This window comes from Ovis canadensis, chromosome 10 (genome assembly GCF_042477335.2).
Source record: "Ovis canadensis isolate MfBH-ARS-UI-01 breed Bighorn chromosome 10, ARS-UI_OviCan_v2, whole genome shotgun sequence".
In the NCBI taxonomy this organism is placed as follows: domain Eukaryota; kingdom Metazoa; phylum Chordata; class Mammalia; order Artiodactyla; family Bovidae; genus Ovis; species Ovis canadensis.
This window is the reverse complement of record NC_091254.1, coordinates 41,650,568-41,664,783: the sequence shown is the minus strand read 5'-3', so window position 1 is coordinate 41,664,783 and position 14,216 is coordinate 41,650,568. Positions and strand designations below refer to the sequence as shown.

The following is a 14,216-nucleotide window of genomic DNA, read 5'->3' as shown; positions in this document are numbered from 1 at the left end:
AGTCCTGGATATTGATATTTTAACAAGTACTGGGAAAGGGAGGTTTGGGAGCACTAAGGCTGTTTTAATTTGTGGGGGGTAAAAAAGGGAGGTAAAAAGTATGTCCCAGAGATTAAATGCTCCAGAGATCATTGAAGTCTGTATCCTGAGTCACCAAGAACTCATTGTCTTGCAGCCCTATGTGAACTCTAGTAATTATTCAGCTTAGTTTTCAGCAGCTCTTTCCCCAGTTGTATTTTGTTGTTTGCTTGTTTTTTCTTTTTGGAGAAATGCTCAATGTGAAGTTATACTCAATGTATTTGCAGTTTAATAATTAGCCAAAGATGCAAGGCATCCATTATGCAGATTTCTGTTGAACTTTTCTGTGTAACTCCCCTTTCCACATTTCTGCCATGTGTATTCAGCCACCCCAGCCTCTGAATTCTCTTTTTCCCTCAACTCTTCGTTACCACTGTTGTGTGAAGGTGTTGATTCCTGGTTGTGAATCACTTATCTTCCATAGTCCTTTAAAATGAACAGAGTTAGAAGTTTAGCAAATGTTGATAGCAACACTGTTTACAATAGCCAAGACATGGAAACACAGTAAATGACCGAGCATTATTCCTCTCAGGTCCCTTGGTTTATGGTGCTGGATTCCACAGCTTGCTCAAAGGAATTTCTGCCCATGGTTAGATGCCAAATTTTGTTGGCAGGCAGACAAAAATGAGGTACATCTTAAGCTGCCATGATGCTGATGTCACTCCCCTTTAGTTTTGTTTTTATAATACAAATTTTTGTACATAAAATATTAGAAGTTGTGCAGTATGCATCACACACACAAACCTCTTGCTATGTTTTTTCCTTAAGTACTGTTTTTACTTTGAATTATAGCACATCTGAGTAATAGGAAATTTAAATGTTATTTCCAAATTATAGCACTCCAAATCATGAAACACATTTCTTAAAAATTAGAGAATCAACCCTTGGCAGCAGTTTTCCTTGTACCTAGTTCTCAGGAAAGTCATAGTCATATCATGTTTTTTAAATTGAGTTAGTAGCTGTTTGCTGTTTGTTTTCTTTCCTGTTTATAGTTCCTATGAACATTTGTGGAAATATGAAATGTTATCATGAGGTGTTCTTTATCAGGTGTTTGTAGTGTGCAGACTTAAAAATAAATTGCTTTCCTCAGTAAAGGAAAAGTCATTCTTAAAAACCTTAACTCATGTTTAAATTACAGCCTAATGCTGGTTATGAACACTGTAGGCTACGTTTGTGGCTTGGTACTTTTTGTGCCTCTTTCAGCTCTTTTGATGCCTACTGAAGTTACTTTCTTTGTTAGATAGCAGCATAAGAAACTTTAGCAACTTCCTAAAATGTAGCTGTGCAAGATAATTTACAGTAGTAGGCATGGAAAGAGCTTCACAGTCTTTCCAGAATAACATTAAATACCTTTATATAAGGCACCGTGTTAGATTCTTTACAGGCATTCTGTTATTTAGTTCTCTTAATCTTGAAGTTGTCCTTTATTATCCTGTTTTGTAGATGAAGAAGCTGGATCTAGGTAGGTGAGCACAGACTCCCCTCTCATACACTCACAGCCACCAGCCAATAGGCCCTTAATACTGCCCAGCAAACTCAACGTTTCTCTGATCAAGTCTCTTTAATGCCTTTGCCAAAACTTCATTTAGAGCAGATAACCTTACCTCCTTATCAGCCAATTACCAAAATAATATGTATGCATCCTGTATTACTGTATGTTTATTTATATGTATCCTGTTTATTCTGCACATTCATATTTTCTCTTGATACAGTAGAGAAGCTGTTCATCTGTTTGTGATACCATGCCTTGGATTTTACTGATTGTTACCTGTCTGTAGAAACCTACAATGTCTTCTATCCTTGTCTCTCTTGTCCTAAGACCCTCTCTCAAAATTGAATTCTTGCTTTGGTTTTTATTTTACTTTATATCATCTTATTAAAGTTTCCAACATAACAGAAAACTGGAAAAAAAATGACCAAATTCATACCAGTATTTTATAGTGGACATATAACTCCATTTGCTTTATCACATATCTGTCCATCCCTCCATTATTTAGTCGGCTTATATTTTTGCTGCATTTCAAAGTAATTACATTTTTTCCCAAGCCTTTTAGCCTGTATATAATTAACTAGTTAGTTTAATAAGGCAAGAAAAATATATAACAGGCATAAGGAAACAAAAGGATGGAGGAAAATTGTTTTTTTTTAGCAGATGAAATTATTGTTTACCTAAAAAACCTAAACAGTTCCTTTAACAAATAAGTGAATTTAGCAAGCTTACAAGATATAGTCAATATACAAAAACTAATTGTATTTTTATGTAATTGAAATAAATTATTGGAATATAAGGTTTAAATAATTCCATTTACAATACGTCAAAAAATCCTAAAATACTTAGTAATAAATTAATAAACTGCTTAAGACCTATACATTGAAAATAAGTGATTGTTAAATAACGTGTATAAATGTAATGCTATATCTTGAATAAGTTGAGTGCATAACACAGGTATCTGCTGTCTTTACCCAAAGGTTAGGTGAAAATGACATTTGAATTGTTGAAAGAAGTCAACTTCCTCATGTCATAAAGAAAAATCTGTTCTTAATTTTTCCCCACTGGCCTATCTCCTGCTTTGCAAAGACTGAATTCTTCAGTTGATAATACAGTGCATCTAACCATTAAATATTTTTGTGTAAGGTCATTCTTAAGCCATTTACGCATGCTTCAAGCACTTACTCCTACTGAAGTTGAGTCTTTGGGAAATTAGTTGGTAGGTAATAATCTGGCCTATAATCTTGTGGGAAATCAATTTCCAGACATTTAAGTAACAGACCTACTATGAATACATTCCCCAAATTGTGGAATTGAAGAAGACTGAATTCCAAAATTGACTTTCTGATATCAAATTTCATGAGAATGAATTAATGTTGATATTGTGAAACACTGATATCTGGAGTGGGATTTATTAAATTGTAATGCAGTATGGTATTAAAAACTAAATATGGGAATATTATCCTATCAGAATTCACAAATATCTTGAGAAAAATTGCTCTCAGTATGAAAACCAGTGAGCAAAGAATTTAACCTTGTTTCTAGGCATTGTTACCTGGGAATAATTATTTCCCATTTCTGATATTTCCTTCCTGTGAAGTAAGATCTATTAATGTATTAATGTCATTTGAGATCTCTTTCTGTCCTTTATTCACCCAGCTCTTAGATCAGGTGTCTTATTTGATTGTTAACTTTGGGAAGAATAAATAAACCTGCTTGACTTAGCTCCAACTTTCTTCATTTTTGGAATGAACATGTGTGTTCTTGGTTCTAAACCTTAGTTAGTCAGGCTTCCTGAATACATACAGGAGGACCTATCTATGTCTAGCATTGGACATCCTCAGCCCCCAACAAACTGTATCTTGCAGCCTGCCCTCTCCAGTAACAGGTGATATTTGGCCTCCTACTTTTCTGTTTTGTTGTACTTTTCAACTTGTTTTAAGCTGAATATAGATTAACGGTGTCATTTATTGGGGAGGGGCCCTCAGAGATCTCTAAATTTGGTTTATTCACCATCAACATTCAGAAACAAAGGTAAGAATATTTGGAGGGAGGAAGTAGGGGGAGAAGATTGTGCATCCAGGGCCCACATTGCCAATGGGTCTTGGACCACTTCAGGGGGGGGAAATTTCCTGGTTTATAGAGGCTTATTTTAGGCCAAATGTGTTTTTTATACTTTTGTACTTGGCTTTGAACTTCTGTATTCTGAGAATCTGTAACTGTTATGAGGTATTTTGAGCTTAACAGGTGACTATGACTTATGACTTACTTAACTTACGTGAGAAAATAAGACACAGCCCTCTTACCTGTGTCAGGGGCTTTAGGTAGACTACTTTCCTTACTGCATAGGCCTCACTTGATTGAGGTGAAGATTCCATTGTAGAGAAGAGTTTTACAACTCTTAGATACATTTTGGCTAAAAGAATATCTGCCACTTATAAACCACAAGGCAGCTGAATTTGCCTGTGAACAGAACACTAGAGATGCTCTAGCTTTATACAGTTAGTACCAAGGCTATTTAGATGATCTTGATTGGAATTTCTAGGTTCTCTTTCTACTTCAGGATCAAGGAGGGCCCTCTGGAGGGACTGACAAACTTTGATTTCATGTGACACTTCCTCCAACTTTTAAGACTCACTGTCATATCAGAGAATCTCAAGTTGGCTCTATGTTAATGTCATAACTTATAATCCTGGCTTGATAGCTGAGACCCAAATTGTCACTTCACCCTTGACCCTGTATTTGATGGAATGAACAAATACGTGATGTGAGCCCTTATTAGAAAATACCATCCCTTTAAAATAGAAAATCAACTAAAGGACATGATTACAAACCCAAAGGTAGAAAGAACCAAAGTTCTCTGTGCCTGGAACTGTTTGCCTCTTAATTCATTTGCTTAGGAAAACAGGAGAAGCGGCAGTGGCTTCAAAAATGTATGTTAGTTTTACTGTCAAACTCAGAAGCAGTGAAAGATTAAAAAAATAAAGGAACACAGACCAATTAAGCTGGAGGAAGAGATTTTGAAATCTATTTTAAGGAAGAGTAAAGAGGAAAATGGCATCTTAAAAATGAGGTTAGACCAATATAAAAGGGGATTGAAACTGCTCAAATTCCCACTGCTTGAAAATAATAAAAGATATTTATGTTATTAGATCAGAAATGATCACTAGAATTCAAACAAATTTAACAGACCTGAGTTATTCCCTCAAGAAAGGCCAACTCACTGAGGGATGACTTCCGAAAGCCACAGGTCCTCACTTGGAGCAGTTGGTAAATCACCCCTTAGAGTGGGACAGCTATACCAACTGGTTATTAAAAAAAATAATTGGGGCAGAATTGAGGGAGGAAATCCTTGTGAGATATTCAAAACATTTTTCAGGGGAGTTTCCAAAAAAAATGGACGATGTGTTGAAACAGTTGAAACAGGGTGGCAGAAATTCCCATTTCTCTGAGGGAACTTACCTTGGTCAATATATTTATGAAATGAGGATTTGAAAAGAAAGTAGAGAAAAAATGTGATGAAGTCTAGATGTGACAATCAGAGAACAAGTACAGGATTTGATTAAATGTCATCTGATGGAAGAATATTTCTAGGTAGAAATTAGCCATCTCATTGAGAGTAAGGTAGACAAAATTTGCACAATGAACCCAGAACTTGCTGATTTCTTCTTGATGATGATGATGGTGAAGAATTCAGAGTAGTTTTAAAAATAGCTGTCTGGACCACAAAGATGAAATAAATAGAAGAGAGGTTGCCAAGTTTCAGCAAGCTGCATTAGTTCCCACATGGATTAGAGAAGGAAAGTGGCCACTTTAAGAAGTAGATTACAGTTCTATTTCCAGTTTTTAAGGAATCTCCACACTGTTCTCCATAGTGGCTGTACTAGTTTGCATTCCCACCAACAGTGTAAGAGGGTTCCCTTTTCTCCACACCCTCTCCTGCCTTATATGACCCAGCAATCCCACTGCTGGGCATACACACCGAGGAAACCAGAATTGAAAGAGACACGTGTATCCCAACGTTCATCGCAGTACTGTTTATAATAGCCAGAACATGGAAGCAACCTAGATGTCCATCAGCAGATGAATGGATAAGAAAGCTGTAGTACATACACACAATGGAGTATTACTAGCCATTAAAAAGAATACATTTGAATCAGTTCTAATGAGGTGGATGAAACTGGAGCCGATTATACAGAGTGAAGTAAGCCAGAAAGAAAAACACCAATATAGTATACTGACACATATATATGGAATTTAGAAAGATGGTAATGATAACCCTGTATGCGAGACAGCAAAAGAGACACAGATGTATAGAACAGACTGTAGGGAACTAGGTTTAAAGAAGGTTGAGAAGTGCTTGCAAACGAGACTCTCAACCAGGGCTGAGCATTCTTGCAAACGAGATGTTCAGCTAAAAATCCTGTTTGTTCCCATGGGAAAAGAACATTGCTTGCACACAAGGATGTTTCTCTGATTCCTCAAAAGGAACAGACCTTGGGACAAAACGGATTCTAAGTTGATAAGGAAGTTCCCCAAAACAAAGTCTTAGCTGCAGTAAATAAGCCAAGGTAAAGGTTATCTCGCCCTGCGCCTGCGCACTGTATAGTCTCTGAATCATAGTGCTTGGCAGCTTGCCCTGTAGGTTGTTGTGCAAGGGATATAAAATTAAGCAGCTGTAAGAAGCAAGTGTTAAAATATAAAGATTTAAACCACTCTGCAGTGTTGGTGTTTCATTCCGTCGCCGGCATCTGGCGCCCAACGTGGGGCTCGACGGAACCGAAAGGGTAAGCACCCCGGGGCAAAAGGCTGAAAGGGGGACTTTCGAGAAAAAGAGAAAAGAATAAAAATCCAAAAGGGTAGACACCCCGGAGCAAAAGGCTGAAAGGGGGACTTTCGAGAAAAAGAGAAAAGAATAAAAATCCGAAAGGGTAGACACCCCGGAGCAAAAGGCTGAAAGGGGGACTTTCGAGAAAAAAAGAAAAATAAGAGAAAAAGAACAGAGAAAAGAGAAAAGAAAAAGAAAAAACCATGGGGAATTCCCCGTCTTTAAAGTCACAATATATGGAGCTGGTTAAGGGGCTCCTGCATTCTATAGGAATTAAAACGTCTACTCGCCGCTTGAGTGAGTTATTCTGTCTTATAGAGCAGCATTGTTATTGGTTTCAATATCAAACAGAAGTACAGCTGAATTTGAAGGAATGGAAAGTGGTACAGAAAGAGTTAAGAAGGCAGCATCAAAAAGGAAATGTGATTCCTTTAAGGCTGTGGACTCTATGTAGCGCTATAACACAGGCTTTAGAATTAATGGCTGTTGATAGTGAGGCCGTCTCATGTTCTCTTAAAAAGGAAGATCCCCTGTATGAAAATGTGCCTATGAGTGAGGAAAAGGAAGATAAAGGTGAAAGGGGGGCTTCATCTCGGCCTCCGCTCAAACCCCCAGATGATAGTAAAGATTCATCCACTGAGTCAGATAGAGATGTAAGTTCTGGGGAAGATTCAGATTCTGTAGAGGCAATGACTACTGCCTTTCGGAAGGTTTTATCAAATAAAAAGCGTACTTCTAAGGCTGTTAAATCCTCTGCACCACTCTACGCATCCTTATTTCCAGTAGCTGCCAACAAGGGTGAGGTAGGGAGAGAGAATCAGCGATTTACATTTCCTGCTACTAAGTTCTATGATGATGATCTTTCAGCACCTCCTGGAGGTTTTGTGGATCCACCTCGCCTCTTTCCCATTATACATCAGCATGATGCACGGGCAGGAATGATTAATGTTCAATATATGCCTTTGGAGTATAAATTTTTTAAAGATCTTAAGGCCGCTGTTTCTCAATATGGTCCCCAATCTCCTTTTGTATTATCAATGTTGGAGAATGTAAGAACTTCTAAATTAATTCTTCCTCTTGATTGGGAATCAATAGCTCAAGCTGTTTTAGAAGTATCTCAATGGTTACAGCTTCGTAGTTGGTGGGAAGAAGAAGCCCGAAAACAAGCTAGGATTAATGAGGGACAAAATCCACAAGGTCCTTTAGAAGATAAGTTGATGGGAGAAGGGCAATATCGAGCCTTGAGGGAACAAGCTCAGTACACAGATCAGGAATTGCAACAGGTGCGTCAGGTTTTCTTAAGGGCGTGGCGTAGAGTGGTACCTACTGGACAGGCTCAACCGTCTTTTGTGAAAACTATACAAGGTCCTAATGAGCCTTATACAGATTTTTTGGCCCGCCTTCGGGTGGCTATTGAACGGACAGTCGGTCGAGATGAGATCTCAAAAATTTTGCTTGATACATTGGCATATGAAAATGCTAATCCAGAATGTAAAAGGATTTGGGGACCTTTAAAAGGACAAGGGGCTTCTGTGGCTGAGTTCATAAGAGCATGCTCTGGAGTTGGAGGAATTGAACATCAAGCTTCTGTTTTTGCAGCAGCTTTGGCAACGGCTGTGAAACCTCAGAGGGGAGGAAACTGTTTTAATTGCGGGAAGCCAGGACATTTTCAAAAAGATTGTAAGAGACGAAAAAATGAGCCAGAAAATGAGCGATTGCCAGAAAAGCGACAGCCCTCAGGTCTTTGTAGGAGATGTGGCAAGGGAAAGCATTGGACTCAGGAGTGTAAATCTAAAACTGATCGGGAAGGGAATCCCTTAAGAGCCCCTTTGTCGGGAAACTTCCCAGTGGGCCTAAGCTCCTGGGGCCCAGGAACAGTACCGGGAGCTCCTTGCCAGTTTCCTGCACAGGTCAATGCCAATCTCGACAGCCAATTTCCTCGAATGGTGCTCAAATGATGATTTCAGATTTGAAGGCTGCTACATTAGGTAGCGCAGCTGCAGATCTTCCATTGGCTGAAAATGTTATTTTATCCCCAGGAGGAGGTATTTATAAATTACGGACTAATGTTTTTGGCCCATTACCAAGAGGAACTTTTGGGTTAATTTTGGGACGAAGTAGTGCAACATTAAGAGGATTGATTGTATACCCAGGAGTAATTGATTCTGATTATGTTGGGGAAATTTTAATTATGGTTTCTACATCACAGACTCTTTCTTTACTAGCAGGGGAACGGATTGCACAACTTCTCTTGTTACCTTATCACCCATTTTCTTCATATTCTAATGAGAGAGTCGGTGGTTTTGGAAGTACGGGAAAAAGTATATTTTGGGAAATGCTTATTAATGACTCTCGTCCTTTAATGTCACTGATTATTGAAGGTATACAGTTTGAAGGATTAGTGGATACAGGAGCAGGTGTTTCGGTTATTTCTCTCCAGCAGTGGCCTAATGACTGGAAAAAAGAAAAAATTCCTCTTGTTTTAACAGGCTTAGGATCAATAGCAGATGTGTGGAGAAGCACTCAACCTTTGTCATGCCAATTGTCTAATGGAAAGAAAGTATCTATTTCTTTTTACATTGTTAATATACCTATTAATATCTGGGGAAGAGATCTTTTATTTTCTTTAGGAACAACACTCACCATCTCGTCGGAAAACTTGTAGCCACTGCTCAGATTCCTCGAGCTCTCCCATTGAAATGGTTAACTGATGTCCCTAAATGGGTTGAGCAGTGGCCGCTTCCAAAAGTGAAGCTCGAGGCTTTAGAACAATTAGTAAAAGAACAGCTTCAATCTGGCCATATTGAACCTTCTACGTGTCCTTGGAATTCTCCTGTTTTTGTCATTAAGAAAAAATCTGGTAAATGGAGAATGTTGACTGATTTAAGGGCAGTTAACAAATGTATAGAACCTATGGGAGCTTTGCAATTAGGTCTCCCTTCTCCTGCTTTGATTCCACAGGATTGGTCTTTGATGGTTTTAGATTTGAAGGATTGTTTTTTTAATATTCCTTTGCAAATAAAAGATAGAAATAAATTTGCTTTTACTATTCCAGTGTATAATCATGGGCAGCCCGTAAAACGTTATCAATGGACAGTGTTGCCTCAAGGAATGATTAATAGCCCTACACTTTGTCAGGAGTTTGTTAATCGTGCTCTTATTACTGTGAGACAACAATTTTCTAATTGTCTTCTCTATCATTATATGGATGATCTTCTATTGGCAGCTCCTAGTAAAGAGGAAAGAGATACATTTTTTATTCATGTAAAGAAAGCTTTAAGTGATTTTAATCTTCAAATTGCTCCTGAAAAAATTCAAACTGAATTTCCTATTTCATATTTAGGTGCTATTTTGGAACGACAAAGAATCAAACCTCAAAAAGTCCAAATTAGACGAGATAATTTGAAAACTCTTAATGATTTTCAGAAGCTTTTGGGTGATATTAACTGGTTACGTCCCATGTTAGGGATTCCTACACATCAATTGCGTCATTTATTTTCTACTTTAGAGGGTGATACTGCTCTTAACAGTCTTCGATCTCTTACTTCTCAAGCAAAAGAGGAATTACACTTTGTAGAGCAACGGTTGAATGAAGGGTTTCTTACTTATCTACAACAGGATCAACCTATATATTTCATAGTGTTCCATACTCCCTATTCTCCTACTGGAGTTATTGCTCAATCTGCAAGGTTGATTGAGTGGGTATTTTTACCCAATAACTATACAAAAAAGCTTACTACTTATACGGATAGAATTGCTTTCCTTATTTTGAAAGGTTGAGGCCATATTACTCAGTTAATTGGAAGTGACCCTCAAACAATTATTACTCAACTTACTTCCACCCAAATTTCTAATTGCTTACAGTTTAATGAAAATTGGCAGATAGCTCTTGCATCTTATTCAGGGACTTTTTCTAATCAATATCCTCAATCTAAAATGATAGATTTCCTTCGACATACATCAATGGTTTGTAAATCTCCTATATCTAATATTCCAGTTGAAGGAAAAACTATTTTTACAGATGCCAATAAAAATACTGCTGGCTATTGGACTGATACTACTTCTAAAGTTGTTCCACATTCCTTTTCTTCTGTGCAGCCTGCTGAACTTTGGGCCATTTGTTTGGCATTACAGGATTTTTTTGATATTCCTATTAATATTGTTTCTGATTCTAAATATGCAGTCTTTTCATGTATTTATCTTCCTGAAGCCATTCTACCGGTAACTTTAAAAACTAATATTGATAAATTATTTTTTCAGGTTCAACAATTATTAATTAGGCGAACTAACCCTGTCTTTTTTACTCATATACGAGCTCATTCTTCTCTCCCCGGACCATTATCTCAAGGAAATGCAAATATTGATGCCTTACTTTATCCTTTACAGTCTGCAACACAAGAACATTGCTTACATCATACTAATTCTAAAGGGTTACAAAAAACTTATTCGTTAACACGAAAACAAGCTCAACGCATTGTTCGTTCTTGTTCCATATGTACACGGTTTATTTTGCCCTTTGCCCCTCCTGGAGTAAATCCCAGAGGACTACAATCTAACCAAATCTGGCAAATGGATGTTGTTTTTATTTCTTCATTCGGTAAGCAGAAATATGTTCATCATACTATAGATACTTATTCTCATTTTCAATGGGCTACTGCTTTAAGTTCAGAAAAGGCAGTTTCTGTTATTACTCATTTATTATTTTGTTTTGCTATTATGGGCATACCTATAGAATTAAAAACTGATAATGCTCCCACATATCAATCCTCTAAATTATCTCAATTTTTAGAATAATATCATATTAAGCACACTTTTGGTATTCCTTATAATAGTCAAAGACAAGCTATAATTGAAAGAGCTAATCGGACTCTTCGAGAATACATTGAAAAAATAAGAAAGGGGGAAAAATGTGTGATATCACCAAGGGATGTATTAAATAAAACACTATTAACTCTTAACTTTTTGAATGTCTGGGGAAAAAGTAAGATTACTCCAGCAGAACAGCATTTTGGCAATTCAGAAAAGAAGACAAAAAGCTTTGAACATTCCCAGGTATGGTATAAGGATGAGATAAAGGGATGGGTTCCAGCAGTACTTCACTTCTTGGGGTGAGGGTATGCTTTTATTTCTGTGAATAATTCCAGGATCTGGGTTCCATTGAGATTGGTGAAGTTGCAGAATGAGCGACCCAATCATGCGCCAGTTTCAGGAACTGTCAATGCAGAGGACTTTCACCTTTGCGACAAGAGAGGCAGGTCCACCGACATGGGGACAGTTGAAGAAACTGACTCAAGAAGCTAAGAAAACATTGCAGAAAGCAGGACAACCATTGAATCCTACTAATCTTTTGTTGGCCATGATGGTGGTGGTAACTTGTCAGGTAATGTATGTGGAAGCCGCAAACTATACCTATTGGGCCTATATCCCTAATCCTCCTTTGGTGCGGGCGGTATCCTGGGGTGAAGTAGAAGTCCAAGTTTGTACTAACGAAACTAACTTTTTCCCTCCACCTGATTGTGGAGGGATTGAACAATTATCCCAGCATGTACAAAATTATAACGTTACTAATCTTACTATAGCAGCTGAAGGTATTCCTTTATGTATCGGAGGGCATTCTTTTTGTCTGTCTACAAAAACACACTCACATCATTCTTATAATACTTGGGGAGTTAATTATAGGGGACAACACTTTGCAGTTTTTACTGTGCTCATTTCTTCTCGTGGCTTTAATACTTCACGGTCTTATTTAAATAAGAGTAAGAGGATACATATGTCCCTCTGCCCTGCTTCATTTTTTGAAGCATCTTTATCACGTCTGGAGTGGAAACATTGCAGGGATCATGACCCTCGTCTAGTTATGAATTTTTCAAATCATGTAATTGTAGATTGGAGTCCTACTCATGGAGAATTTTTAGAAAAATGGTCTAATCTTTCTTTAAAATGGCATCGCATAAATGGTACCCTGAATGGTCAAGGAAATGAAACTGTAAGATGGCAACATTTTGCATTGGTTCCACCTCAATTACAAATGGATGGGCACCCTCAATTACAAGGAGATATATGGAAATTATGGGCAGTGTCAGGTGACCTTACTATATGGACGGGAAACTTTACTTTAAATATTAATGATCCTAAGGGGCCATTTCAAGTTCATTTGCATATTAATAAATCTTACTCTGCTATAGCATGTGTAAAATTTCCTTATTCTTTACTGTATGGGCAATGGATTTGGAATGAAATTTTGGGAGTTATATCATGTTCTGATTGTAATTTGACTCAATGTATAAATCGTTCTTGGTGGGAAAATGTTGAAAACAAGATGGTCCATTCCAGTAATTATTCTTTGGTCATTGTGAAAGCACGGACTGAACTTTGGTTGCCTGTTAATCTTACTCGACCTTGGTTGGACTCTTGCTGTCACTCATCTTGTGAATGCTGTACAAACTCTTCTCCATCGATCTCGAAGAATGCTTGGCATTGTCATCGCATCAATTCTCGCCGTGGCTTCAGTAACAGCAACAGCAACTGTAGCAGGTCTTGCTTTGCATCAAGGCATACAGACTGCTGATTTTGTCAGGGAATGGCATAAAGATGCTCATTTATTGTGGCAACAACAGCATGATTTGGATGCTCAATTGGCTACTGATGTATTGAATTTACAACACACAGTTTCCTGGTTAGGAGATCAAGTGACTGTGTTAGCTACAAAGAGTGTGTGAAAGTGTGATTGGAACTCATCTCACCTATGTGTAACCCCTGTTCCCTTTAATATGAGTGAAGGTTAAGAAAAGGTGAAAAGGTCTTCAGTGGGACACCAGAATTTAACTGCTGAAATTATGGAACTGGAACAAACTATATTGTCAACTTTTAGTAAGACGCTGCCTGATATTCTTGGTTCTGATATACTGAAAAGTCTTCAAGAAGGATTAGACAACCTTAATCCTTTAGGGCATGTATCTACATTGTTAACAACATCCTTTGTGAATACTTTGTTAATTGTTGCTTTATGTTTTATTGCTTTTATAGTCTACCGGCGCTGGCGAAAAGGGAAACAATCGAAAGAAGAAGCTTTGCGTATTCAAGCGCTTATTCAGCATCTACAAGAAAAGAAAGGGGAGATGTAGGGAACTAGGTTTAAAGACGGTTGAGAAGTGCTTGCAAACGAGACTCTCAACCAGGGCTGAACATTCTTGCAAATGAGATGTTCTGCCCAGTGTAGGGAACTAGATTTAAAGAAGGTTGAGAAGTGCTTGCAAACGAGACTCTCAACCAGGGCTGAGCATTCTTGCAAACGAGATGTTCAGCTAAAAATCCTGTTTGTTCCCATGGGAAAAGAACATTGCTTGCACACAAGGATGTTTCTCTGATTCCTCAAAAGGAACAGACCTTGGGACAAAACGGATTCTAAGTTGATAAGGAAGTTCCCCAAAACAAAGTCTTAGCTGCAGTAAATAAGCCAAGGTAAAGGTTATCTCGCCCTGCGCCTGCGCACTGTATAGTCTCTGAATCATAGTGCTTGGCAGCTTGCCCTGTAGGTTGTTGTGCAAGGGATATAAAATTAAGCAGCTGTAAGAAGCAAGTGTTATAATATAAAGATTTAAACCACTCTGCAGTGTTGGTGTTTCATTCCGTCGCCGGCAACAGACTTTTGGACTCTGTGGGAGAGGGAGAGGGTGGGATGATTTGGGAGAATGGCATTAAAACATGTATAGTATCATCTAAGAAACAAATCGCTAGTCTAGGTTCGATACAGGATACAGGATGCTTGGGGCTGGTGCACTGGGATGACCCAGAGAGATGATATGGGGAGGGTGGTGGGAG

The 14,216-nt window shown here is 38.0% G+C and overlaps 1 protein-coding gene across 1 annotated transcript; it reads left to right on the top strand.

Moving 5' to 3' along the window:
• Window positions 1–586: 586 nt before the first annotated feature.
• On the top strand, window positions 587–14,001 carry LOC138446972 (uncharacterized). The gene is made up of 7 exons (XM_069602478.1): window positions 587–667; window positions 1,522–1,540; window positions 3,511–3,601; window positions 6,273–6,354; window positions 10,656–10,992; window positions 11,378–11,447; window positions 11,540–14,001. Exons 1-7 carry the CDS (start codon window positions 587–589, stop codon window positions 11,694–11,696), a joined length of 837 nt encoding a protein of 278 aa, XP_069458579.1. The 3' UTR covers window positions 11,697–14,001.
• The last annotated feature ends 215 nt before the right edge of the window (window positions 14,002–14,216 follow it).